This window comes from Simochromis diagramma, unplaced genomic scaffold (genome assembly GCF_900408965.1).
Source record: "Simochromis diagramma unplaced genomic scaffold, fSimDia1.1 OVJJ01000822.1, whole genome shotgun sequence".
NCBI classification, from domain to species: Eukaryota; Metazoa; Chordata; class Actinopteri; order Cichliformes; family Cichlidae; genus Simochromis; species Simochromis diagramma.
Window position 1 is genome coordinate 1,040,407 of NW_024387520.1, and position 27,745 is coordinate 1,068,151.

General features: G+C 41.3%; 1 protein-coding gene across 2 annotated transcripts in view; it reads right to left on the reverse strand.

Annotated features, from left to right (window-relative positions):
- LOC120726058 (coronin-1C-A) overlaps positions 1-27,745 on the reverse strand; it is a 40,068-nt gene that overhangs the window by 9,067 nt on the left and 3,256 nt on the right. Inside the window, exons 3-4 of one of the 2 annotated variants that reach the window (XM_040019320.1) lie at positions 25,562-27,539; positions 10,853-11,049 (exon numbers count right to left, since the gene is read on the reverse strand). In XM_040019320.1, the coding sequence (XP_039875254.1) occupies positions 10,853-11,049; positions 25,562-27,533 (2,169 nt within the window). In that variant the 5' untranslated portion in view covers positions 27,534-27,539. Of the gene's footprint in view, positions 1-10,852; positions 11,050-24,228; positions 24,363-25,561; positions 27,540-27,745 lie in introns of those variants that run through there. The other variant, XM_040019321.1, reaches the window with a different exon arrangement.

The window sequence follows — 27,745 nt, forward strand, 5'->3', positions numbered from 1 at the left end:
AATCCTACCTGCAAAAAGCAGCTCATAGATCACACACAAACTCCAATCTAAAAAGGTACTTTGGATTTATCATACACACACACACACACACACACACACACACACACACACACACACACACGTATATTTATTAATTAGTTAATGACTAATGCTGGCTGAAATGAGTTATATGTACATTTGCAGTGAAGGCAGCCTACCAGAGCAATTATGAATTTAAAAAACAAACAAACAAACAAACAAAAACCTCAGACCCAATAAAACTATTTCAATTTTTTAAATTTGCAGAGTGGGGAAACCCCCCAAAACAAATGCATTTAAAAGGTAACACTTAACCATCCTTGTGTACAGTTAATTACAGTTTGGTGAGAAAATACAAAGAACAAGATTAACTGTGTGGAGACAAAGATTTCTTTTAATGGAAGAATCAAAAAACAAACTAGTTCAGCATCACTGAAATCAAATTTAAGATATCAACTCACATTACATGGCTCAATAAAACAATTTAAGCATGAAAAATAAAACTAAACTGCTTAAAGCCAGCCTTGATTTATAACATCTCCATAGACAAAAAAACAAACAAACAAAAACACTTGGGTTTTACTGCAATCTGAGTTTGTGTCTAAAACAAACTCAGATTAGATTTAGCTCCTGCTGGACCACCCATAGTAATTAAGGAAAGTTTCTAGTAGTGACGTCAGTAGACAGTAGAAACATGCCAGAGATTCAGTGCAGCAATTTACTTTTAAATAGTAGCCCCAGATCAAACATTACTAAGCTCTTTATATAATCTGCTCACGCAATTCTGACTATAAGGTTACAAATGAATTTCTAATGTATGCACTTGCACATCCTTAAAGTCATACTGCAGATGGATTTCACCTCTAAACCCTATGAGTCCAGAGAGCCAGGTGATCTCTCTGCACGGTGAGGTGACCTATGCTCTAAAGCCTGGGTGACACGCCCTAGTCTGTGCTGACTCCCTTGTGCCACTGCAGAGCCATAGAAATGATGTCACCTACTGTGGAAATAGTCCCTCTGCTGCAGGCCTATTTAAAGCATCATGGCTCGTATAATACAAGGAGTCCCTCACTGCCCACAGCTATTCTGAATGGCTTGACACGAGCTACTAAATCCAAGAACCGTATATTCTGTAATGAGTCAGTGAGTGCTGGCTGCAAGAGTCAGGACCACTGAGGCATTAAAGTAGACTGCAAATTGTACATGACAGACTTTATAGCCAAACAATTAATGTATTTAAAGCTTTTAAATATAAACATTTTACTTCTGATTCATAGCAAACAGATTTTGTTTTTATAAACTCTAATTATAACCACTATGAACCCTTAAACTCACACAGGCAATGAGATGGCACTTCAAACTCGCTGTTATTGCATACTTTTAATAACATGACTCATTTAAGAGGTCCACATTGATGCAAGTGTCTTCTGGGCCAGTCCAGACCTGCAGTGTCCCTGTGCTACGTGAAATATACCACGCTTGTACCAATGCTGTCACCTGACACAAAGCTGGGCTGTGACACACACTCCAAGCTTAGTGATCAAAGTCTGGTTTATGTGACAATGATCTCTGTGTGTGTGTACATGTAATAAGAAAAATCACAAGATCGTGCCAGAACCTTGCCCTACTGAACACACCCTCAAATCCACCCTGAAGCCTAGTGTACAATAAGCTGACTTTGACACTACTGTCAATAGGTTTCTGTGAGCTACCAGCTTATATCACATAACACTACCATTACATTATGAAAATATACACCTCTCTTTGTTTAGTAACTTACATTCAACTGAGCCAGGATGTTTCTGTGCACATAATTTCATCACATGCGAATGTATATTAGCTCGCAGTTAAATGTATTCATGGACAAGACTTCCCAAAGGCAATAGGAACAGGATGTAAAGCAGGAAGGACATGGACTGATGACCAGGTGGTTCAACAGAAACTGCATAAACAAGTTTGGAAAAGAACAAACCGATCACACAGATAAGATAACCCAACAGTTCAGAGCCATTTGCATTTCACTTATTCTAGTACTATAGCATTCCAAAGAGGGCATGAAGACATTGTCCATATGTCTGTAGTATCAAGTTGGAAAACAATACACAGTAAATTAGTAATTGTAGCACACATTTCCCATCATGCTTCTCTTTAAAATGGTAATCTCATATTAAACATAGCCAAAATTAAACAACAGGAAACTTGCAAGTAATCCCTGTGAGCCAACTCTAGAGACAACGCTCTAAACTCTTTTTTTAGCATAGCTCTGGTAGCAGTTTGAACAGCAAGATCAAGCTACTTTATGTTCTGTTAGTGAGGGGTAGACAATGGGAAGAAAGCAGACTTAAAGGCAGGTGGCCTTACAGGAAGAACAGCCATAAGGGCTTGTTTCAGTGAAAGAATGAACTGAGCGGCTGCATCAAGGCCCAATAAGAGATAAACAATGATTATCTGCACAGGGAATCATGCAAGGCTACTAGAGTAGAGTCCAAAAACAAATATGTAGAGCTAAAAAAAAAAATGAACAAAACTGTTTCACACCTTCTGGTTTCCTTGTCCTAAGCTTCTGAAGTTAATAATAAATGTTGGTCTGATTATTCAAGACCTTGTATGTGATGAGAACGATTTTAAATTTCATTCTGGATTTAACAGGGAGCCAATGAAGAGAAGCCAGTATAGGAGAACTATGTTCTCTCCTTCTAGTCCCTGTCAGTATTCTTGCTGCAGCATTTTGAATCAATTGAGCAATTTTAAAGGATTTTTCTTACAATAACTAATAACTTTACTACAATGTTCGTTGCATATTATGACTCCTGTGTTCTGCTAAGCAAAAAGGATCAATCCATAAACATGTCAGCCCCTTTAGTCTCCGTTGCCCTTTCGCCTCCCGCCTGTGCTAACCGTTTTACAGCCTACGAGTCTCGTCTGATCCTCGTCTTAGTGCGTTTTATGAAGAAACAGATACACACAGACCGAGCACCCCTCTGTGTTTGGGCCATACTGATTTGTTAAGTAGGGCTTAATTTGTACAACACACACTTGAGCATAATATGACCCCCTATGCTCTATGAGAGAATTTTGCCTATTTTTATTTATTTATTTATTTTAATAAATAGCACCTACTCTGCTCAACTCCACTCTACTCAGTTTTTAGTGTTTTCCATTATATGGTAGTACCTGGTAACAGGTGCGTGTTAGTATCTACAGAACTGGGCTTTCAAGCAAGCTGAGTCGAGCTGAAAATATAATGTCAGACTGCAGGCCACTGATTGGCCAAGGAGTGATGTCACTGGATGAATCACGAGAGCGACTCCTTCACAAGAATCAAACATAAACACAAAAAGCCATAGGTGCAGATACACATCGCGTCAATGTCGTCCATTGTTGTGGTGTGGAGGTTTTAACTACAGATGACATGTGTTACAGTAAGAAATAGTTCTCAGATGGAACCAGAAGCATGAATACCAAACTCCAAAAGAGAAACTGATGTTTATATCTCATCATTTTTCTACTAACAGGATAAGTTAAATCCATACTTTATGCTCGAATCTACTGTGATATTTGTAGTCCCAATAACACTTCGACTAAACTCCCGAAAACCCAGGCATGGCAGAAGAGGCCGACAGTTCGACCAGAGAGCCAGGCGTTCTTCACATTCCACACCTCAGCCTCAAGCAGCTCTGTTATGAGTATGACTAATGAGAGCAAGTGGGCCGCTAGGGTGTCAAATGTAACACCCTTTGAGGTGTTAATGGCGTTTGTGTCTGATATACACAATTAGGAATTTCAGGGTCTGCAGAGCGAGCACAAGCGGCTTGCCTCAAGTCTGCAGAAAGTTATGATGGCATGATACACAAGTTCAGGAACGCAGCTGGCATGAAGCAGGGCATCAGTAATTGTGAGCATGGGAAATTAACAAGCACCAGTGGGATTGCCTGTGTATAGCAGTACACCTATTGTGTGCATCTTAAAAGTCTCATATTGTGAAAATGTATTGTTTTGTGGTTTTTCCCCCACCTGGAGGCATAAAACAAAAGCTGTGAACATTTTTAATACGTTACTACTTTCATTCCTCCACTACATCTACAGTGGGGCAAAAAAGTATTTAGTCAGCCACCGATTGTGCAAGTTCCCCCACTTAAAATGATGACAGAGGTCAGTAATTTGCACCAGAGGTACACTTCAGCTGTCAGAGACAGAATGTGAGAAAAAAAAAAAAAAAAAAAAAAAAAATCCATGAATCCACATGGTAGGATTTGTAAAGAATTTATTCGTAAATTAGGGTGGAAAATAAGTATTTGGTCACCTCAAACAAGGAAAATCTCTGGCTCTCACAGACCTGTAACGTCTTCTGTAAGAAGCTTTTCTGTCCCCCACTCGTTACCTGTATGAATGGCACCTGTTTGAACTCATCATCTGTATAAAAGACACCTGTCCACAGCCTCAAACAGTCAGACCCAATAACGCCGCCATGGCCAAGACCAAAGAGCTTTCGAAGGACACCAGGAAAAGTATTGTAGACCTGCACCAGACTGGGAAAAGTGAATCTACAATAGGCAAGCAGCTTGGTGTGAAAAAATCAACTGTGGGAGCAATCATCAGAAAATGGAAGACATACAAGACCACTGATAATCTCCCTCGATCTGGGGCTCCACGCAAGATCTCATCCCGTGGGGTCAAAATGATCATGAGAACGGTGAGCAAAGATCCCAGAACCACACGGGGGGACCTGGTGAATGGTCCCAGCTCTCTGCAGGTCAAAGTAACAAAGGTCACCATCAGTAACACACTACAATGGCAGGGAATCAAATCCCGCAGTGCCAGACGTGTTCCGCTGCTGAAGCCAGTGCATGTCCAGGCCCGTCTGAAGTTTGCCAGAGAGCACATGGATGATACAGCAGAGGATTGGGAGAATGTCATGTGGTCAGATGAAACCAAAGTAGAACTTTTTGGTATAAACTCAACTCGTCGTGTTTGGAGGAAGAAGAATACTGAGTTGCATCCCAAGAACACCATACCTACGGTGAAGCATGGGGGTGGAAACATCATGCTATGGGGCTGTTTTTCTGCCAAGGGGACAGGACGACTGATCCGTGTTAAGGACAGAATGAATGGGGCCATGTATCGTGAGATTTTGAGCCAAAACCTCCTTCCATCAGTGAGAACTTTGAAGATGAAACGAGGCTGGGTCTTCCAACATGACAATGATCCAAAACACACCGCCCGGGCAACAAAGGAGTGGCTCCGTAAGAAGCATTTGAAAGTCCTGGAGTGGCCTAGCCAGTCTCCAGACCTCAACCCCAAAGAAAATCTGTGGCGGGAGTTGAAAGTCCGTGTTGCTCGGCGACAGCCCCAAAACGTCACTGCTCTCGAGAAGATCTGCATGGAGGAATGGGCCAAAATACCAGCTACTGTGTGTGCAAACCTGGTAAAGCCCTATAGTAAACGTTTGACCTCTGTTATTGCCAACAAAGGTTATGTTACAAAGTATTGAGTTGTATTTTTGTTATTGACCAAATACTTATTTTCCACCCTGATTTACGAATAAATTCTTTACAAATCCTACCATGTGGATTCATGGATTTTTTTTTTTCAAATTCTGTCTCTCACAGTTGAAGTGTACCTCTGGTGCAAATTACTGACCTCTGTCATCATTTTAGGTGGGGGAACTTGCACAATCGGTGGCTGACTAAATACTTTTTTGCCCCACTGTATATGCTCATCCACCTTTAAAAGCCATTTTCAACTTTCCACATTAAACTGCAGCTACTTGCAAATCTTCTGTTATTGGTTGCAAGAGTGAATAGAGATTCCTTAAGACTCAATGCAACTATCCACCAATCCTTTCTACTGTGTATACAATTCAGGGTCAGAATACTCTGGGGGTCACTTTGCAAGAGGCAAGGCACACTGTGGACAGGACGCCAGTCTAATCACAGGGCTAACACACATTCATGCTCACATTAACACCTACAGCCAACATAGAATCAAAAACATACTATTCAACTCTTTGGATGGTGGGAGGAAGCAGAAGTAACCTCAGAGCTCACACAGTCACATGGAGAACATACCGACTCAACAAAGAAACCCCCCAGATGGTCAGCAGGTTTTTAACCGGGAGCACTTCTGCCATGAAGCAAGAGCATTAACCACTTTATCATCCCATGGCCTGCTTATTGGTTATTGCAACTGATTCAAATGTTCAATCGAATGTGAACTTTGAAAGCTTGAAAGAAAATAAATAAATAAATAAATAAATTATCAATAGACTGGAAATTTTCTCCACCTACATACACCCTCTACTTCTAAAAATTCTTTTTAGAGCCGATTTCCTCATTCCACTCTGCTTCGAGTCCCTGAAACTGCCTGCTTTCTATAGTTTGTGGCTAGCCTTCTGGCTCAGTACTGCATATATGAATGACAACTTTTATACTGGTTAAGCAGATCATTTATTTACACCATTTGCCTCATGAGAGACAGCAGTGAATTAGAAATTGTGCATTTGAGGTTTTAGAGAACTCTGCACTTTATTGCTGTTTTTACAGTAGACAAGGCATGCTTTAAAAAAAAAAAAAAAAAATTATATCTGCTTACTAGCAGTGCTCTGGCCCTTTCCTGCTGTCATACTGCAGGAACCCAACTCATTTCACATGGCAGTTTTAAATACTACCCAATACCATATCTCAGCAACAACATAAAGCCTCTGGTTCAGTTTGGGTTTGGGTATAGGTCAACAGATTATTCAAATTGCGATGTACATTGCCAGTAATCCCCAGTACCTTTGATCAGTAAATAACCCAACCTTTAGGCCCTGTGTATTCAGGCAGGTATAAGACCTTAACACCTCAGCAGAGGAGTGTACAGTGATAAGGCAACTTGTCCACACCTCAGCAAAAAAAAGGTCAGCATTTTGTGAGGAACAAGAAACTGCACCAGTATAAACCACGCCTACACGAGCAGCAAGCGACTGTGCTCACTGCTGAATACCTAACATGTCCATAACTACACTACAGACATTTGAATCCTTTGAGAGGAATGTCTGAGGCCTAGAAAACAACTGGTTGCATAGCAACAAGTAAGGCTGCAGAAAATAAGGGTGAATCACACCCGATGGATACAAAGCACAACACTGAAACATACACAAAAAAAGAAGAAAAATGCATGAACGAGATTCCCTGAAGGCAAAAGAGGACATTCTTCTCATTCACACAAGGCCTGCACACCACACTTCCTCTCCTTGCAACTCAACATGTGATTCACACATGCACACCACTAACAGGGTCTTGCATGCATGCCGTCCAGTGCTAAGAGCTTCATGGAAATTTCCACTTTTGCAAGTCTCAGCCTATAAAGCTGAGGCGAGGAGCTAAGGTAGAGATAAACAGCTGAGGAGTAAGTAGCAACGGCGGCTCTGTTACACACGGAACATTATCCCAAGATTTACAACCTCCGAATGATAGGCCAGGAACAATGCAAAGCTGGCAGTAAACCAGAGCCGTATTTCACTGAACAGATTAAGCAAGCATACCTGTAGATAGTGTAGAGTTTATTATTAGATATTTTTGCAGCCAACATCTTTGAAGCATCTTTGGTGACAGAGATTACTCAAATGAAAAATCAAAGCTTCCATTATCTTCTAGTACGTCTAAACAGATATTTTACACCCCCTGAGGGATGGACTCTCCTCACGTCTATTATGAGCGGAGTACATGCTGTGACAGAGTTCTGCACTTTTGGCTGAAAGCTGCTAAAACATACTTGGAATATATATGTTAAGTTGGTAATGCATTCAGATGTAGATAGATGAGAAATGGCTGCAAACTAAATAAATAGCTAAAAAAAGATTTCTTTCTAAAAATCTTCTTTAAAGATTTGCTACTTAAAGAAAAAAGAAGCCAGGAGTGATACTGATTATCACATTAAAATATTTAAATACGGCACTTGGATACAGTGAGTGACTCATTGACAGAAACAACATCTGACTCCAACCCAATTCTCTCATCTTGGCCGCTCTTCATATTTCGGCCTATCCCAGAATTCACATGTGTACTTACACTGCACGAAGCAGCCAATGGCAGGGCAGGGAGGAAATGGTCTTGGAAGCCTGTCAGGCAGGGAGCAGTGAATGACCATATATGGTAAAATCTGCAGTCAGCAGGACTGAGAGGCAGAAGCGGCAAAGGCAGAAGCAAAATGACCAAAGTGTGGGGAAAGACCCTGGATATCATGCACACCCAGTGCATTTTTGCATAAAGACACAGGAAGCAGCTACAAAGGCAGTAAAACCTAGTGAATATTAGACAGAGGAGAAATAACGTGTCACTGTAGAAATGCCCAAGGATTACTAACAGGCACAGGCTCAGCAGAATGAATGAATGGTACCATTGATTTAAAACCCACACTCCAAATTTGATTTCTGTAAAGTGCTTAGAACATAAAGGTGTTGCTGGGTAAAAGTGTTTATTGAGCAGGATTTTTTTTTTTATAACACTCCCATCATAGGATGAACAAATCAGATTTCGATTTAAAGGACTATAAATTAAAATCCACAGTAACAATTCACTCATCCTTCGCTCTTCGTTCGTGTTGACCAGAGAGGAGCCATCAGGATTTTTTCTCCCAATTACGAGCTAGCTGCTGTATTCACTTCTACAGCTTCCTTCATATGGAAATCAGGGAATAAATTAGCAGGCATCCAGCTAAGAATGAGAAAGGGACAGATTGAAAGCATGAGGGAAGGGAAAGACATGTGCAAAGCTAGACATCTGATCCCCTCTCTATAAATCTCATTTTTCTCTCAGGAAGAGGCAACAATACTCGTGGCTGTGCTGAGTCAGGGCGGCCTGCCGCACTAACCCACAACCTAGTGAGTCACAAAAAAGAGCCACCCCCACGAGGTCAGGTCACAGATCTGAATTTTAGGTGATGCTTTTTATATACCCAAAAAAGCAATTTGAGGACAAAAGAAATATTGCTCCCCCCGTCTGGGCTTGCATGACAGTAACAAAGACAGTGCATAGTTACTTATAGCTTAATTACCAAGGGGGGGGGGGGGGGGATTGCATCATCACACTTCTGTTGCGCCCCCCCCCCCCCCGCTGCACCCCTGCTGCACCCCCCCATAAGTGGAGTAATGACAAAGGGCTGTACTGGGAGTAAGCATTGGGACAAAGGCCCAGAGCAGCTGGCTTCCCGTAGAGACTAGGAGCCACACAGCACAGGCAGATGGGTTAGCCGCACAGATGCACCCTCAAATTAGAAATCCAAAGGGGAGGGAGGTTGAAGACACTGAGGGGATGTGCACCCTTGCAAAAAAGTGGAATGAGACCCAAAAAACTGTAACTCAAGAGTTTTATCCACAAAGCAGAGCTGCATAAATGAGAACACAGAAAAACAGGCTCATTTACACAAAACTTAAACTTGTAATCCATTCATAACTGAGAAATAGCTTTTTCCATGTAGTATTTTAGCAATGGCGTTAAGTGCAGAGATCAAATCTTTAATACCAATCCACTGCTCTGCAGTCTAGTCATACAATTTGCAAGAACAGACTTGTCCCACTTTTGAGACCTGCATTGCCAGCTGAGGCTATACTGAGATTTCCAGATGGACCTGCTTTGTCAGAAAAAAAAAAATCATTTGAGAATAGTAAGGTCATAAAGACTTGAAATAGAAGTTAAAAGGAAAAAAAATTAATAATTTAAGCTTAAATCTTTATGTTAGTTGTAGGTTCTAATAACTGTCTTTTCCCATTATGGTTATCTGTAAAACAGGTTTGGTGGCACAAATACACGTCAAAGTATCTTTAACATGCATACATACAAATCTTAACTAACATAATTCCCCTTTCAGCGCCAGGCCCTCAAAGCATGGGCTGCTCTATGAAGAAAAGACTCACATTTGAAGGACTAGTTTGTCAGGGTTACAAGAAAATACGTGGGAAGATCTGAAAGTCTCAATTGAGGAAACTGCCTAGAGGTTTTCGCTGTACAGAAAGACCTCACTGAAAACTTTTTTTTTTTTTAATTCAGCAGTGAAAGTAGACTTTGTTCAGGAGACACACCATTACTGTACTGCAGCATGGCATGCAAAGGGAAGCTCAGTAGTACACAGACACAGAAAGAGGAGGACCCAGGAGGAGTGTGAACCGGTTCGAGCTCGCAGCCCACCTCCAGTACAAGCTTTGTATTGAATGAGGTGCTGAGAGGTGTTAAGCTGTGTGATGACAGGCCTAAGGATCCAGTCTCCAGTGCCAGGGCTAGCTCATATGACATGGCAGTGTAGTGGTGTACACTAATTACAGGTCCAGGGTAGATCTGTCAACAGCATTTCAGTGCTTATGTCACTCTATGTCAGGGCCTGCTACTTGGCCACTGCCTGACGCTGACAAACAAACACAAGCTAGCAGCAATTCACCACTATCAAACATAACAGCAGCCAAGAGGTTTGTGGGACATGCCAGGACATTGGACCTCTATTGCGCCTTAACTGACCTAATTATGACACAAGGTAAAAACAAACGGGAGGCATGTACCCTGCTAATTTGTTTACATCCAAAAACTCATCAACATGGAGGCAAGGATCAGGAGACCGTGTAGCTTGCATTGTACTTGCGTGGCTTGTGTGAAACAACCCACCGTTAAACATTAATCCAAAGGTTTATAGTTCAACTTTATATTCATATTACTCAAAATATAATCAGGGAGCACTGAAATCATGTAGTATGATAAAGAATACGATTTTTTAAAAGTGGATGCAACCATGCTTACACATTCAGTTCACTCCATTTGCACACCCCAGCCCAGTCCAAAGGGCGCACAACACATAATAAACTCACCTTGTGCAGAGGGAGGACGAGGAATGCTCCGCCACCGCTGGCCTCAATAATTAGGGCGACAAACTTGGGGTTCACTGCACAAAAGGCGCTGTCCCACGTGACCCTCGAGACCCGGATATCATCGTAGCACTGGTCATTCTTCACCGCCTGGCCGAAGACGTGACGGAACTTGCTCTGCCGTACAACTCGTCTCATATCTGCAGAAAAAAAAGGCAGAGAGCACATTTATTTAAAGACACACTGTTGCCGTTGTGATGTTGAACCTATTCATTTCAGCAGAGGTTTGCACAAGCCGCAACTGCAATATGCACCAACACAAATGTAGAGTATGTGAACTAGTGAAAGCCTCGAGAGGCTTTCACTAGTGAGACACCCAACGAAAACGTTCAGCACATTTGTGATTACAGACTGAGAACATTAGAGATTTGATAAAAGTCTGAAGTTGTCGCTATGCACAGTCTCCTTGTATCTATTTGGTCCTCAGAAAGAGGAGTTTGTCACATGCATGTTTCAGATTGACAGATTTATCACCTTTTTTTAAATAATGTGAGGACGCTACAGTGAAATACAATGGTGTGATTTCATGGTTTCGCTAATGTCAGGTAAGCACTTCCAAAAAGGTACTGTGAAACAGAATGTGTTTCATGAGATTTTAAAGACTTCAAACTATTTCCAGTGGGTAGCTGTAACCTCTGTCGCGCCTCCTAAATCTTCCATTGTGCCAAACATTAAACATCTGCCATACTAACAGCATGTATCTGTGGCACACTTTTAGAAAGAGCCACTTCTAAGAGGGAAAAATAGGACATACCCAATCCAAACAAAAACAGACTCTGTGGCTGGTTCAGCTAAAATCTTTACCAAGACAACAATCTGTTGGCAGACAAAGGCACTCTGGAAAACATGCTCATTCAAAAGCTTCAAGTTCCACAGCTCTGCCTACAATAACAAACCACTTCCAAAGATAATGGAAAGCCTTCCAACTTCAGACAAACAACTGAATGAGGTCCAATCTTACCAAAACCTATAGATAGGCAAACACTCTTGGGTGGGTTTCGGACTCCTTTATTCTATTTTTTTAATATTCCACATGGGAACAGTTTTAAAGCCTGAATCACCACGACTAAAGCATGGCACAGGATGTGGGACATGTTTTGAAGGTGGTTTTCCACTGTGTGCAGAGAGAGAAAGAGAGACGGGGAGAGAGGAGGAGAGTGAACGAGCAAGGAGAAAAGAGTGACTATGAGCGAGAAACACTTGTGTGGCATGTTTCCGACAGGACAAGGATCACAACACAAGCAGGAAGTTCGTCCTGTTGAGCAGTGGGAGTGTCCGAACAGCCCTTATCTATCGTAAAACAAGTATAGAATGTCATTAACTAGTAGAATGAATAAGTTATTATAAACCTAAAGAGGCTAATTTGTTCAAAAATGGAATTACATTTTTAATCTCAAATTGTAATCTTGCTCAAAACAGGGGTTTGGAGGAGTCCTCCCTACATTTATCTGGTTCAGGAGTGCATTGGTGTAGGAAACTCAAACTTGATTAGTCCTAGAAAGAGCTGATCAACTACATTGAAGTCCTTCAAAGATAACCAAAGGTAATTATTCTGCAACTTCACAAAACCTTATATAATGAGCTGTAATTACTTTTCATGTGTGTCAAAAAATGGAGAAGGAAAAAAAATAAAATTAAATAAAATTAAAAAATAAAAAAAAAAAAAAAAAGGGGGGGGGGTGTTTTTCCAGGAATGCGATCGCAATCTGGGTCAACACTTTACAGGAAAAACTTGTGATAGGCAAGCCTTGTTTGCATACCTGTACAGCTTTGTTTGTCACATAGCTGCATGTCAGTAGAAACTGAAATCAGATGCCTCCCTAGAGGAAAATGTGCTGACGACACCAAAATATGAGGCAGATTTGCACGCTTTTATTTGCCCGTAGCTCTTTTAATTACAGGTGAATAATTTGATTATTATTTTAACGTTGTCCTTTTTTATGCATCTCTTCTAACAAATACAAGGAAACCCTTGACACATGAAAACACATATCACATGAAAGCCTACATGTGCCCTTGAACTCTCAACCAAGAGGTTTCTGTCATATTTCAGCCTGCTTAAAGATCAAAATGACTGGGTGTTCATCAGAAGTTAGTGAGGGTGGTTTGTGCCTATCCGACTACCCTTGGAAAAACCCGGAAATCATTCATATGGTCGTCAAACCCCATCTGTATTGATATATATACTGAGATGTCAAAACTTATCGTCAAGGGTACAGGGGAGGTCATCAAATGTTCTCTTTGTGGAGTTAAAGGGAATATTCTAAAGTCAAACTGACTGTACTTTATTCTGTGCAGAGAGATCAAAAACACATGAGTGGAAATAAACTATGTGCACCATATGAATTAGACAAATCAGACGTGATGGCGTGACTGCTTGAGGTCAGGATATGGTATGAATATTGGAATGAACAAAGAGTGCACAGCAGGTGTTTAGAGAGGGCTTAAACTCACTTTTTTTTTTTTTGCTTTTTTGTGGTGGCGGTGATGATTGAGCATGTACATGATCACAAAAATGAACTCATACTTGGGTTTCCTGCATAGAGTTTTTTTTTGGGGGGGGGGGGGGGGGGGGGGTGGGGTGACAAAAGCATCGTTTTGGTGTGGTGAGTGACATGTTGCTTGTACTGTACAATTATGCCTACATGCATAACAAAAACTTAATATCCACTGTGAGCCTGAAAGAAAAAAAAAAAAAAAAAAAAAAAAAAAAAAAAAAAAAAAAACCTTGTAATGTCATTTCATTTTAAATAAATTGCCCTCCATACAACATACTGGTGGGCAGCCTGCTTCTGCACAAATCAACGCAACGAAGAAAACCTCCACTGATGGGTACACAGCATGACTGAGCTCCATTTAGTGACACAGCCAAAACTAAAGCCTCATCCACATAAACAGCAATTTATCCATCAAATCTGCTTTATTTGCACCACCTCAGATGTGAGATTAGTTTCACTTGCTATTTGGCCAACAGTTATTTCCCTGTGATCACTACAGAATTACACATGCCATGGCCCGTGTTACACTGCAGCTAGTCTGTTCTTGTAAGTACAATCCTCACGACACACGCCAACAGTCCTTGCAATGTAGTCTAAAGGCCATTTTGGTATTCGCAGCTGTCAAGACATGCAAGATTGTGATGGTTTTAACAGCCATTTCAATGACAGATCAGTACAGGGGCCCAAAGAGTCCCAGACTGTGCAGAGGGAGATGTTGCAACACAACCACACCAATCGGAAACTCCAAAACATGAGATGCAGCGGTGTCTTTGGAGTTTTACCTATGCTAACACTGTCAAGGTAAACCACTAAAGTTCAGGAATTACTTAAGCATTGCTGATACAAAGTGAAGCATTAGCTTACGGCTGATTCTTCACCTTAAATGTAAACTGGTGGACGATTTAAGTGGAGTTTCTTTTGTTTGAAAACTTAAAGCAAGCCTACCTATCAGGATAATCAGGTGCAGCTAAGTTTTGAAATACCAGAAGACAGAGTCCTTGCCACACTGTCATCAGCAAAACAAGCAGCAGAAAAGCCCAGTATTACATTACTGTTGTAATGCCCAGCTACTCAAAAGTGATGTAACTATTTTGAGAAAGAAGTGTTTACACTACAAATGCTTAATGAAACCAGACTGATCCACTGTTTTCTAGATTGGATATGCAACCTTAATCACGAGGGATGGGCAGTGTACACGCTGCAGGTCCGAGCAGACTGGGTGGGGTGGCAGTTGATAATACAACACTGGGTCATGGTGAATAGGCCACGTTGTGTGGTAGTGACGTGTCCCAACAACATTTAATCAGGAAGACGGCACAGTTTCGAAAGAACTTTGAGCCTCCTATACTCACTGCAGACTAGAATTACATTTATTCCAGAAGTATTGCACTTGTATATAAAAAGCAAGACTCTCAGTAGTTTTTTACTACATTCTGACTCAAATTGAAATGCTCCAAACTCCAGACTTTCTCTAGTGATCAATTCATTAACAGCCAGTGGAAACAACTCTTCAGCTGGGAGCCATTAAACAATAGGAAAATAGGAACAGAAGTGTAAGTCCATAATTAGAAGTGTGGCAGCCATTTGTGCTAGTTTGTTACAAGACAATGTGTGTGACAAATAAGTCGCATACTTCATGTACACGATTTATACATCAAGTCTGTTAATCACCAGTTATTTGTTATGTTTTCACTGCTATTATTCCTCTTCAGTTGTTTTGGGGGGGGTTTTGGCATTTCTACTCAGTTGTTTTGTGTAATGTGTAAAGAGGTACGTATTCCAGTGTCTCTGATCTCACTGAAGGGAAATGTCACCAGGGCCAAGCTCAGGTGTTGACAAGAGGAAGGACAGAAAAGCAGCAGTAGTGTCACAGCTGAACTGAAAAGAAAAGGTTATCCAGCCATGCCATTTATTAAAGTAGAAAATCTGTTATGTCAGGTCCATTTAGAACGCTGTCATCTGCTTGGTTCTAAATACACATATAAAGCAACCATGACCACACCAGTTTTCCTCATTTGGTAGCGCAAATGGTGCTGAATGTGTTCAAACTCAAAGATTGATCATCTTATTTGCTCAAACTGCAAAAGTTAACACAAAAACAGAGAAGAACTCTCAAATAACAGCTTCTAAATAGTTAAATTGATTACAGCTTCAAACTGCAGATATTTAGTGTTAAGTGGCTCTGGCATGTAAAATCAGCGGGGCCTGTGTGTTCAGGCAGTAAAGGCTTGGCACTGGACTGACAGCTTCAGTCATACGTTAGTGATACGGAGACACTCCCAGGAGAAATGCTGTGTGTATTCAATGATAGCCTCCTGAGAGTTACAGTTCACTGATTCAGCCCCAAGTCAAGAAAAAATAAATAAATAAAAATATTTTGCGCAAATAAGATGAAAGCAGACCCATGTACCTTATTGCCTCCTGAGCCAGCAGCACTGAGCCTGATGTGCAGAGACAGGAGGAGGGCCCACACCCCGAGGAAATTACCAACAGGAGTAGCACCAGTGTGACACAGATTTTAACATCCTTGTTTGTATTCCTCAACTGCACTCACATCTGACACTGTTAAGCAATTGAACAGTATTCCAGTCATGTGTAACCAGTATCAAACAACAGACAATACTACCTTTAGGAACAGCAGAGTTTCTAAAACCAAGGTTTTCCTTTGGGCCGGTGCTAGATTGGGCCCTCAGACTGAGGGTCACTCCACACTGCCGTGCTGGGCTATTTTGCTGTGCGGAAACAGATTTATCTTCTGCATATATTCTGTCACTCATCAATGACGAGAGTGGGTGACCACTGGCCAAGGAAATATAAATGGCCCCCTTTAATTTGTGTTATAAAACAGTCATCCACTGTGGCGGCACCTCAGTGACAGGGGACATCTCATGCTGCCACAGTCAGTTATGTTCACACATTTCAGTTAAAACATAGGCCACCTCAATCTGTCAACACCCATTTGTATTCCAACCGGTTTCCCATTGACACAACTAACGTACAATGATATTACCAAACATAACTGCACCGTTGTAAAGACAGAGCTGCAGTAAAGAGTCTCTGTTATGGTGCTGAAACCCAAATATAACCTCTTGTGAATCAAATCAAAGCAACTCAAATCAAGAGTAAACTAATAAATAAATATATATATATATATATATATATATATATATATATATATATATATATATATATATATATATATATATATATATATAGTTAAAAATCCACTTCCAGGCTCTATATGTTTTTAATCACTGTTTTCAGGGTGCAAAACTGCACTTGCTGCTTTGTGTTTTAGAGTGTGCTCGCTGCTTGGTCAGTAAGATGTGACATAACATGAAAATCCCAGCCACAAATCAGGATGAGCTGATGTTGGAGAGGGAGAGGCAGCGGAATTAGAGCGGAATTACAGACAGAGCCTAAACGGTCACCAACAGTCATTATGGAAAACTGCTGTATACTATATACTCTTATTAGCTGCATATGAATTACATCAACCTACTTTCTTTTCCATCAGCATGTCAACAGTAGGGCTGGGCCATATCATACCATTCACGGTAATACCGGTATAATGTTGGCCAACGATAAGAAAATGAAATATCGCGATAGAATATGGGTAAAACGCGCATGCGCAGTGCCTTTGTTTTCATATGCACATGGCGGAAAAGCATTCCGGCAGCGGAGAATGAGAAGGGCGAAAGCGGATCGTTGAATAAAACAGATGAACCAGAATTGGTTTGTAAAAATGGTGCAACTTCAGTGGTGTGGAACTGGTTTAGCTTTCGTCCGTCAGATACACAACAAAACACTATTTCTGGTAGCACATGCTAGCAGGCCGTCGTTATTACGTTATTAGCTATTAGTTTTTTGGAAAATACGGCACACTTAAAATCAATCCTTTGATTTTTTGAAAATCGACGGTTGTGTTTACTGACCTCGAAACGATTTTATGTCGTACACGGCGCTCGAAAATCTGTCAAATGTTTTAGTACGACTTTGCTAAGTTACGAACCCGCACCGCTTGATGGATTGTCGGAGCATTACGGCTATCGTAGGCAGGAGCCTCGCGGAGTGATACGTACTGTGCTTCAACATAATATTACCGTATTGTGTGTGTATAACCTCTTTTTAAGTTTTGTGGATATTATACATGGTTATGCTGAGGATATTTTGGCCAATTTCCACTGGAAATGCCTTTTGGATAAACTGTCAGCAAGGAATTTGCACGGTTACATTTTTATATAACTTTAATGCACATAAGAAACAGCTGCTTGTTTAAGTGAAAATACATTGATGGGTTTTTTGCACTAATAAAGTTGTGGAGTTGTAAAGTATTTTGTCTAGTGTCAATTATATCGTCAGTTATATCGTTATCGCAAATTTTCAAATGTATATCGTGATAAATATTTTTGGTCATATCGCCCTGCTCTAGTCAACAGATATAAGGAAGTTAGAACTAATAAAAGTAGTTAAAGTTTAAGATCATTTTAAATGAAGTTTAACACCAAACCAAGGACAGCAATATACATCAAAAATGAAAATATACTAATTTCATGTAAAGTTCTTAAATTACCAAATAGTGCCACCTTGTTAAACTCAGCCCAGGTCACTGCTAGCCATCCATGCAGGTTCACACTAATGACACACTAATATGGTGGTAATATAGAGAGGAAGGTGCATGGGATTGTATTTGTGGTTAAAGAGTATCATATTGTACCTTTAGTAACAGTCAGTATAGGACAGACGTTTCTTTCTCACACCACACACACCCACCCGCCAATGTCGCCTCATTGCTCTTCACACACTGGCTGCCTTTTGCCTTTTGTCACCAAGACCACATGAGACGCCACCTAAATCCCCTTCCTGTAACCAAGGCCACGGACCACTATTGTAATCAGAGTCCAGCTACATTCCAACAATTTTTGAAACAATGAGATAACGTGCCTAGTTCTTTTTCTCCCCCCACCTCTCTCCGACCCCAATCTGTGCTTTCATTCGTAAGCATAGAAAACACTACACAGATAGTGTTTTAAGGAAAGCAGCTGTATTCTTTTACAGTTTGTAGACAAAATGAGAAGGACTGAGTGATAAAACTCTAAAAATAAATAAATAAATTATAAAATGGCTTTCCTTGATTCTGCATATTGACTGTAACTGTTGTACATTGACTTCAATGGAAAATCTATAGAACTCATTCCACCCACATTTTGACAGACTACAATCCGCACTAAAGCAGCCACACATTTGCTAATATTCGAGTGCAGCTGTGGACGCCAGCACATTAAGAGTGTGAGTGAGATAAAAGACCAAATGACTACAGATGATGACATTGATGAAAAGAAGGGTCAGAGGAATTATGTAGTGTTCAGATGTTTTAACCATTGTTAACCAATATTTGATCTGGCAAAACTTTACACTGGATGCTCTTCCTGACACAACCATCCCCATTTATCTAAGTTTGGGATTGGCACTAGGAATATACTGGCTTAATGCCCCTCCCAGCTGGAAGAAAGCCTGGAGAGGTGGAAGTATGCTTTGGAGAGAAGAGGAATTAAAGACCGCAAAAGCAAGACAGAACATGTGTGAATGAGAAGGAGTAGAAGTAGTGAAGATAGATGAGTTTAATCATCAAAAGCAATGGGGAATACACAAGAGGGATGAAGAAGAGAGTGCAGGTAGGATGTAGACAAGTGTCAGGGGTGATTTGTGACAAAAGAATAGCAACAGGAGTGAAAGGAAAGGTTCACCAGATAATAGCAAGTTCAAAAATCAAAGCTGAGACGGTTTTGACATGTGCAGAGGACGGATGGTGGATAAATTGGAAAAAATATATTGACGAGTTGCCAGGCAGGAGAAAGGAAGACCACAAAGAAGTCATGGATTTAATGAAGGAGGACATGCAGAGGATTGGTGTAACAGAGGAAGATGATAGGCATGGTATGAGATCAATATGATTCTTGGTGGTGACTCCCTGAAGGAAGGAGCTAAAACCAGGAGGAGGAGACAGTTTAAGTGTGACAAAGGCTACTTTCACACTGCAGGCAAAAGCGCATCAAATCCGATTTTTTGGACCCTATGCGACCCATATCCGATCATGGTATGACAGTGTGAACGGCACAAATACGATATTTTCAAATCCGATCTGGGTCACTTTCGTATGTGGTACTGAATCCGATACATATCCGATGTTTTAGAAAGCGACTGCTGTTTGAACGGTCATGTTGCATTAAATCCATCTTTTACGTCACTGACACAAGACAGATGCCAATTATCAGCGCCGGAGAAGACATCGCGAACGCTTCCTGGCCATCCAGTGTAGATGTCAGTGAAACTATTGGGAAGACAACGTTGGAGAAACGTAAACATTTTATTTGTACTGTATAATCTGCAGATTCTGACAGAAATCTGCAACTATCCTTTGAAGCACCGCTCCTCTAAAACAGCAATAAGGATAATTATTAGGTTAACTACATTATTATGTAAATAACTTAAAGCAAAAATTGGGAAACGTAAAGTCAGAAGTCTTTATAATAAGGGCCATCAGTCAAACAATACTGTTTGCTCTGGGTCTAAACAGAGTGTTGTGTGTGACGTCTTCTTTTGCGCATGCGGGCCTCTTTGAGTGTTCACGCTAGAGCGCGTTTGCTGTCGCATTTTATTAGTAGTGTGAACAAGCAGACAAAAAAAAAAAAAAATCAGATTTGATCAAAAAAAAAATCGGAATTGAGCATTAAGACCTGCAGTGTGAACGTAGCCAAAGAAGCAGAGCAGCTTGCTCTGCATACTCTACCTTTTCCCCCCACAAAGGCATGTAAATACATGTAGACGCCAGTACAGGGAGTCAAAAATGTTGGATTTAAGTAACCAACCCTCGATGCCTACTACCTACTGGCCATAAACAATTCTCTCAGACAGCACATTCCCAGCTATCTGAACAGCTGTGCCATACTTCACTACCAAACCAGACTTGTGCTCTGAGCCATATATGAGCCTCACTGCCCACTTCACTGGAGCAGTACTGTTCTTGAATCTATTAAAAACAATTGAAAAAAATGAAATGATACAGAACCTTTTTGCTTTTTAAGATATTATTTTGTGTTATTTTGCTTGTGTTGTTTTGTAAAACGTTTTTGAATTACCGCGACAAGATTTTTTTCCCCATATTGTTCAGCCATAGAAATATATTTAGATTTACGACCCAAGAGCAGCACAGAACTAATTACTAGCTGCGATCACATACCTCAGATCCTATGTTTAATATGTTTAAGAAAAAACTGACACTGGCTGTTTTCCAACTTCCTTGTTTCATAAGAGAAAAAAAAAAAAAAAAACAGACTCCTTAAAGCAAGACATAAGAAACAAATGTGTCAGAAAACGTCTGCGTGTTCAACATGAGACTGGCCATGCCTCAGAGTGCTCAAGCTTAGCCCTGCATCCAAACTCTTTATCACTTTCTGCTCTATAAGACTTTAAGGACTAAATCCCAAACTTCTTATCCTACTTAGAAGTCAAGGTTTAACAGGAACTACTTTAAAGTCTTAGAAAATTACTCACAACAGGAAAAACCCTAGTTTGTGTTGGTGTTCGTGTGTAGGATTACATTTATCTGTGTGGACATTTTCCTTTTCCCATGAGACAATCTGCATGATAAGCCAAATGAAAAGCAGACAAAAAGTCAAAACCTGCTTATTCCTCAACTCAGAAAAGAAAATCTGCTCAATATTACCGCCTCAGTGTACAAAGCATATTCCTTCCTTCTTCCTGATTAGATACTTCCCCTCCCCCACTGACTAATGCACAAACCACCACTTCATTTCAACAGATGTTGTAAGTGGTGGTGGGAAAGACCAATGGATAAAACAGTATTATTAGTGTGACTGCACCTGCTTGAACTGCTCATCTACAGTTCATTACAAACGTAAAGAAGATGACTAACAAAAAGTGGACTGCGGATTTAACTTCATTCTTCAGCACAAGAAAAAAAAAAAAAAAAAAAAAACTTTATGCCAAACATATCAGGACAAAACAGAAAGGGTATTTAGATGCCAAACTGACTACTGGCTTGTTTTCATAACATGGTCTTTGTTATGGACGCAACTTGTCTGAGCAATGGGGACTAACGCAATTAGCAGCATAGATTTAGCCAGCTGTCCCTTTTCTTATCTACTAGTCCAGTCTAAACAAGCACGACTGCACTAAGCAGGTAGTTAATCACATGTATCTGTGCTCAGATTTAAAAAAAAGAAATTTATTGATTATGTAGGAATTGAGATAACATCTTGCATAGACAGGACAGAGGCATGTAAGCGAATGGAGTCTTTGATGCAGAGGCCAAATCGATGACTCAATGTTTAGCTTCTTTCCACATGACATTGATGATGTCCAAGCATCAAACATACACATAAGGCCAAAGTCTTGGACTAGTCCACCAACTAGAGGATTTGTTTTGCGGGGGGGGAGGTACTCCAATAGGAGCACACGGAGGACGCTGTGTTTGGTGCAGTGTTTTCATGATAAGATAAACTGCAAAAGAGGCCTGCAGTCCATAATCTAATCTAAAAACCAATCTGAAAATTTACTACATAACACTTTGTGGCATGTGCTGGTCCTTGGCCAGGGACAGCTACCAGTAAGTCATACCACGGAAAATATATGCTTCCTATTTCAGTTTCATGATTTTCTTTCTACACCTTTCTGCAGTGCATGGATGCCACAGAAGATTAGATGAAATGGAAGCAATGGCTTTTTCTGTTTTTTGTATGACTTGTTGCATTTTAGCTTGTTTATTTTGGTCTTCCTGTGCTAAAAGTAGGTTTACCTACCCTAATGCAGGCACTAAAAAGACTCCACAAGAGGGATTTTAATAACCTTAACACTTCCTACTTTCTGCCCTCTGGACAAGCAAAAAAGAAGAACCGTGTAAAGGTTTCTTCAGTCCGAAAGTGCTTATTCTGTATTTCCCTGAAAAGCCACAACTACTTGTGAAAAAAGCTGGAAAAAAATCCACCAGATGGGAAGTGCTTGATTTAAAGAAGTCAACACTAATTAAATAAATGTAACGGACATGCTGGATACCATATTACTTTCATGTAATTCGCAATATTTGAAATTCACTTGAAAGTTCACCACAGCCCACACGAGAGCGCCTTGCAGCAGCTGATAGGAACAAACACTCCCTCACATCTTATGCTCAGTTTCCCTCTGCTTCCTGACCCACTTCCTCTCTCAGCCCAGCCATAGGAAGGCAGGCTATCCACTTCTCAAGACCGTGTGCTGCAGCACAACAGGCAGAGGTTTATGTGTCTGGAATGGCAAACAAGTCTTAACACAGCTGTAGAGCTGTAGTACTGCTGACCTCAGGGTCGCTCTGTCAGCCTTCACCTGCTTTTGTGACCCCAGTATGATTCGCACATGGGAAGAAGGGGGGACCCTCCTTCAACTGCAGAGCTAATTACACATAGAAGCTGAGTAACCTAGTTAAAGACAGGGGCCAAGTATGTAAGTCATGCTGCCCTTTTGGCACACTAACCACAGTCATTACAATTCAAACTACCCTATTGTCATAAACAAGCAAATGAGCCAGTGGTGGCGCACAGACACAGCGATACACAAAAGAGTGTTTGGGAATTCATGCAGCCACTAGTGACTCTTTACAGAGACTACTTATGACTGCCAAATGGGAATAAAGGAGACAGCACTGAGTATTTAATTATCTCCATAAAACCTTCAGATTTGGAGTCAACAATTGTAATAAATCATTTCCAATGGTGGTATTGTTTTGATTGCTTTCAATCACTTTAAAAAAACAAAAAAAACAAATCATCTCTAGTTCAGGCGTTTGCTTTTCTCTGTTCAGTGCACCTGTTTATTGAATATGTACTGGTCATATAATGAAGTCAAAAAGAAAGATCTTGGCTTGAGAAGCTGCATTTGTGAAACGCAGTTATGTTCCTGTCCACCCCCCACCCCCCCCCCCAAAAAGCACCCTCATTCATTAATGGCAACACCCATTTAATTACATCTGTGGTCCAGTTGTGGGCAGTTTAATTAAGATATTGAGGCAATAAACCGTTTTTGACTGCAAGCCAAACAACACTTGCATTTAATATACAGCTCTCCACGTATGATGAAGCAGAGGCGGTTTGGTGATGGTGGAAGAAGGGGGGACGCAGTAATCTATGCAACTGGGAGGTGCATCCACTTTCATGCTTTGACTCCTTCCCATTTCCCTTCCATAACACTGTGTTAGTGGGTCAGTTCTGAACCTAGCAGCATTTGCGTGAATACAATGGACTCGAAGAGGGTAATTTACTGTATGTGCGAATTAAAGACTTAACATTTGGATATTTTTTCGAGCCCATTGTTCAGTTTGAAAGAGACTACAATGACGCCAGCAGTGAATGCCAGGGGGCAGGGCGCGGTTGCACCTCGGCGTATGTGGGTCTACCGTTTGGGAGATAAGTTTTCCTGCCGCACTATGGCTAGCTACCCCACCCCGATCCATAACGTACAAACGGCACATTCCCTCCCTCTAAACCCAAGAGCCAAAGGAACAAAAATCATCTTTGTCTATGGGCTAGAAAGTTTTTCAGCAATGCCAGTTAACTGCCGCTAAAGGTTAGTGCTAGCTTTACCGAGAAAAAAAAATGTTCCCATTACACAGACTGTCCCGATTCATTTTAGCTAGCGCATGCACTTTCGTGTCTGGACTGCTGTAGTTGGGTGTAGGGGGAAAAAAAACGAAGATCGCCGCAACCAATTTAAGAGAGCGAAGCAGAAAAACGAAATATTCTTAAATAAGCTACATCATCTTTAACCTACCTTCTGAGAGGAAAATGCAAGTATCTCCGAAAGCCGAATGAAAAAGCACAAAACCCAACTCGTATCCCAACTGATTTCTCCTCCCTCTGCCGGAGCCGCTGCTGCGCTGACACGAGCCGCTCTCTCTGTGTGCTCTTTCCCCTCTCCGACACAGGCCCCGCCCCTCCGCTGCTTTGGCGAGCGCTGCGTGGATTACTTTCTTTGAAGGACACAGCTCACAGCCAATCACAAGCATAGACCTCACACCTCCTTTCTTCAGGTTCCCACTTACTGAAAATGACTCCTAAACTGTGTGTTTATGGCAGCTTCATACCATTTTAATCTCTATTGCACGCCGTTATGTCCTCCTGTTATCCATTTACTACATACTGGTTATTATATACATATTTTTCTACAACCATATGTTAAGAAAAAGCACAATTTCACTACCCATTTAGATGAACTGCCAAATGCAACTCCTTCATGATCCAGGAGGATTTCATAATATGGCATGAGGCTGAGGCAAAAATAGCTGGATAGTCTGGCTTTATGCATGTACATCCAGTTGTAAGTGAGTGGGGGCAAGCTGGCTGATACTATTAGAAGGATATATACACACACAAAGAATGTGGCTAAGTTGGCTAACAAAGTTGGATTAAATTTCTTAGGCTTTTTCCAACATCAATAAGCAAAAAGTGTGATTCAGGATGAAGCAACACCAATACCTGCTTAGTAGATACTGAAATTACATTTCACATCTCCATAAGAACACATGTACCCCAAGTGTAAAACAGCACCACGAGATGGCGGTATTTCACAAATCCAGAGATTCCCTACACTAGAAAACAGCCGTGGTCTATCAGGCATCCTTTCCCAACATTTTAGGGCTCATATGCCAGAAAAACTTCAATAAACACGGACATTGATTCATTTTCCTGCTATCCTGGTACTCCCAGTTAATTTGACGCTGCAGTAAATGGAGTACTGCACAAAAGTCTTAGTCTTATTTTAGTTCTGTTTTTTTGCACAATACTCAGCTGAATCAGTTCCCAGTTCATTCTGCAACAAGAATGATGACCTCTAAAAAATTACCAGGGTAATAAGAAGTCCTGCAACAAATGATGGCTTTAAAAAAAAAAAAAAAAAAAGTGCACCCGTACACTAAAAAGAAGTGGTGCGGCTTCAAATGTAAGTACCAAATATTTCATTTCTTATTTTATCCCGTATTTATCCCATATGTATGAAAAGCAATTTGCATTAATATTTAAAGATCTTTGATTTTAGGCTTAGATTTAGCCTCCTTACACTCTGCAAAGTACTATGTATGTTACAGTGTAGATTTCAAATTACTTACCTTTTCTCATTGATGGCTTCCTCTCGATGGGCTTCTCGGGGGTTTTCTGAGCAGAATCAAAAGCCGCCTTCATCTGTGCCACCTTCACGGACTGGTTCTGCTCATCCGACTTGAGTTCAGCTAGCTTTGGCCGCTCCTGGTGCTGCAGCTTTTCATGCAGCTGAACTGTCTCCTTTATGAGTTCAGAGACGGGCCTTGATCGGGGAGTGCCCAGGGACTTGTTTCTCTCTGAGATAGAGTCATCATCTTCGTCTTTGCCAGGTTTTTTAGCAGTATCTTCTGGAATCTTGTTTTCTGTGTTAAGCATCATATGAGCATCCTTCCTCATGCTGACTGAGACTTGGCGGATTTCCTCTGAGGTAACCTTAACACCTGAACTCGAGACTGAGCCAGCATCTGCAGCTAGTGCAACAGTTTTCTTCAGGGACTCTTTTCTCCTGACCAACTGACTAGCTGCCTTTTCAGAGTCAGATAACTGTGGGTTGCTTTTGCTCTCAGCATCACTTCTTATCTTCAAAGGAGGTCTGAGAGTACTGGTGTCTGTCTTTTGCCCATCATTCTTTGTAGGTGGAGACAGAGAGGAAGGTGCAGATTCCTCGCCACTCACTTCACTTTTTTCATGTGAAACAGCTGATTGTAAATCACCCGAGCCTACACCCTCAGAGAGGCCTATATCTGCCTTTATCTTCACATCCTGCTTGTTTGAAGCATCAGTTGAGTCTATGTCTTCAGCTCTGAAATCACGCGATTTTGGGCATGAGCTCTCAAAACAAAGCAAATCTGAAGCTGCACTGTGAGTAGAGATTGCTTGTTTCACATCCAGGTCTTTACTGGTGTAATCTTTTGTTGCATACTCTACTTTATGCTTATTGTGTATCCCATCTGCAGAGGAGGACAAAATCCCCTTTATATCACTTTCTGAAAGATCAATCCAATCACCAGGCGATGCTAATGCTGAACTGTCAAGGACCTCCTTTGCACTTACGTCTACAGGAACATCTGAGGTGTCCTTGCAGTCAGTATGAACTTCTTTTATTTTAGAAAGGGATGGTGTTGCCTCCTTTTTATTCCTCTTAAGCAGCTTCTCCAAAATAGAGCTGGGTTCAGTGGAAACTGGATTCATGTCAGCTGTATCCACGTGTGAATAAGCCCTTGCCAACTCTCTTTGGTCATCGGTGGCAGCTTCATGTTTTGTTTTACTTTCTGCGCTCTCCTTTGAAGGTCTACAGTGAATGGTATCACTCACGTCTGATAAAGGCGCTCTCTGAAGGCTGTTTTTCAAAGGATGCTGGGGTTGAGGTGGGGGCGGTTCTTTCCCCTCACTCAAGCGGCCCACTGTTCCCGCGCAAATCTTAATATCCTCATTCTCAACTTTATGCATCATGGTTTCATTCAGATCCTGAAAGTGCAGAGACTCACTTCCTGCATGAGCTCCACATCTGCTGCTCGTCTGCATCATAGATCCCCGTTCAGAGATGTGAAAAGAGCTTGCGTCCTCTGGGTTTTCACCTTGGTTCTCCTCATGTGGTAAGATTCCCTCTGCCGGATACTCCATCTTGATCTTTTTCTCACTCTTGATCTGACTGAACCGCTTACAAGCTCTTGCACTTTCCACAGTTTTCAAACTGCTCTTGCAGTCCTTGTCCGTCTCATGTGGGACCAGTGGAGCAGTCCTCCCTCCTCCTCCTCCTTCCTCCTTTCCTGCAACCCCTCCCTGTCTCACCTCTCTTGCAGCAGCAGAACTCTCCCACACATTCATGTGCTCCTTACTAGAAGGTGTTGTTGGCTCCTGATCCTGAAACGCTGGCTTTACCCCGGAGTTACTGCCCTCGTCTTCACATAATGTTTCTCCCTCTATGACATCACCTGCATGACTACCCACACATTCAGAGTCATGGCTGGGCTTCGTCTCCTCCGATCCTTCACTGAAACCTTGCTCTCCTCCTTCCACTTTGTCTAGATTCTGTCCCATGATGGTCTGTGGAGAAAGACACAATGTTAATTTCACAACAGTCGACCAAATCCTCCTTTAATCACACACTGAAAACTGAAATAAACAAAAACAGTGAAAACAGAGGAGGAAGTGAGCAGACACTGTGCAGCACATTGCAAACACTCATAGTCACACGGGCCATTTTCATGGAGGTGGTTAACTGCAATAGTATAGTCCCTGTTGACTATTTA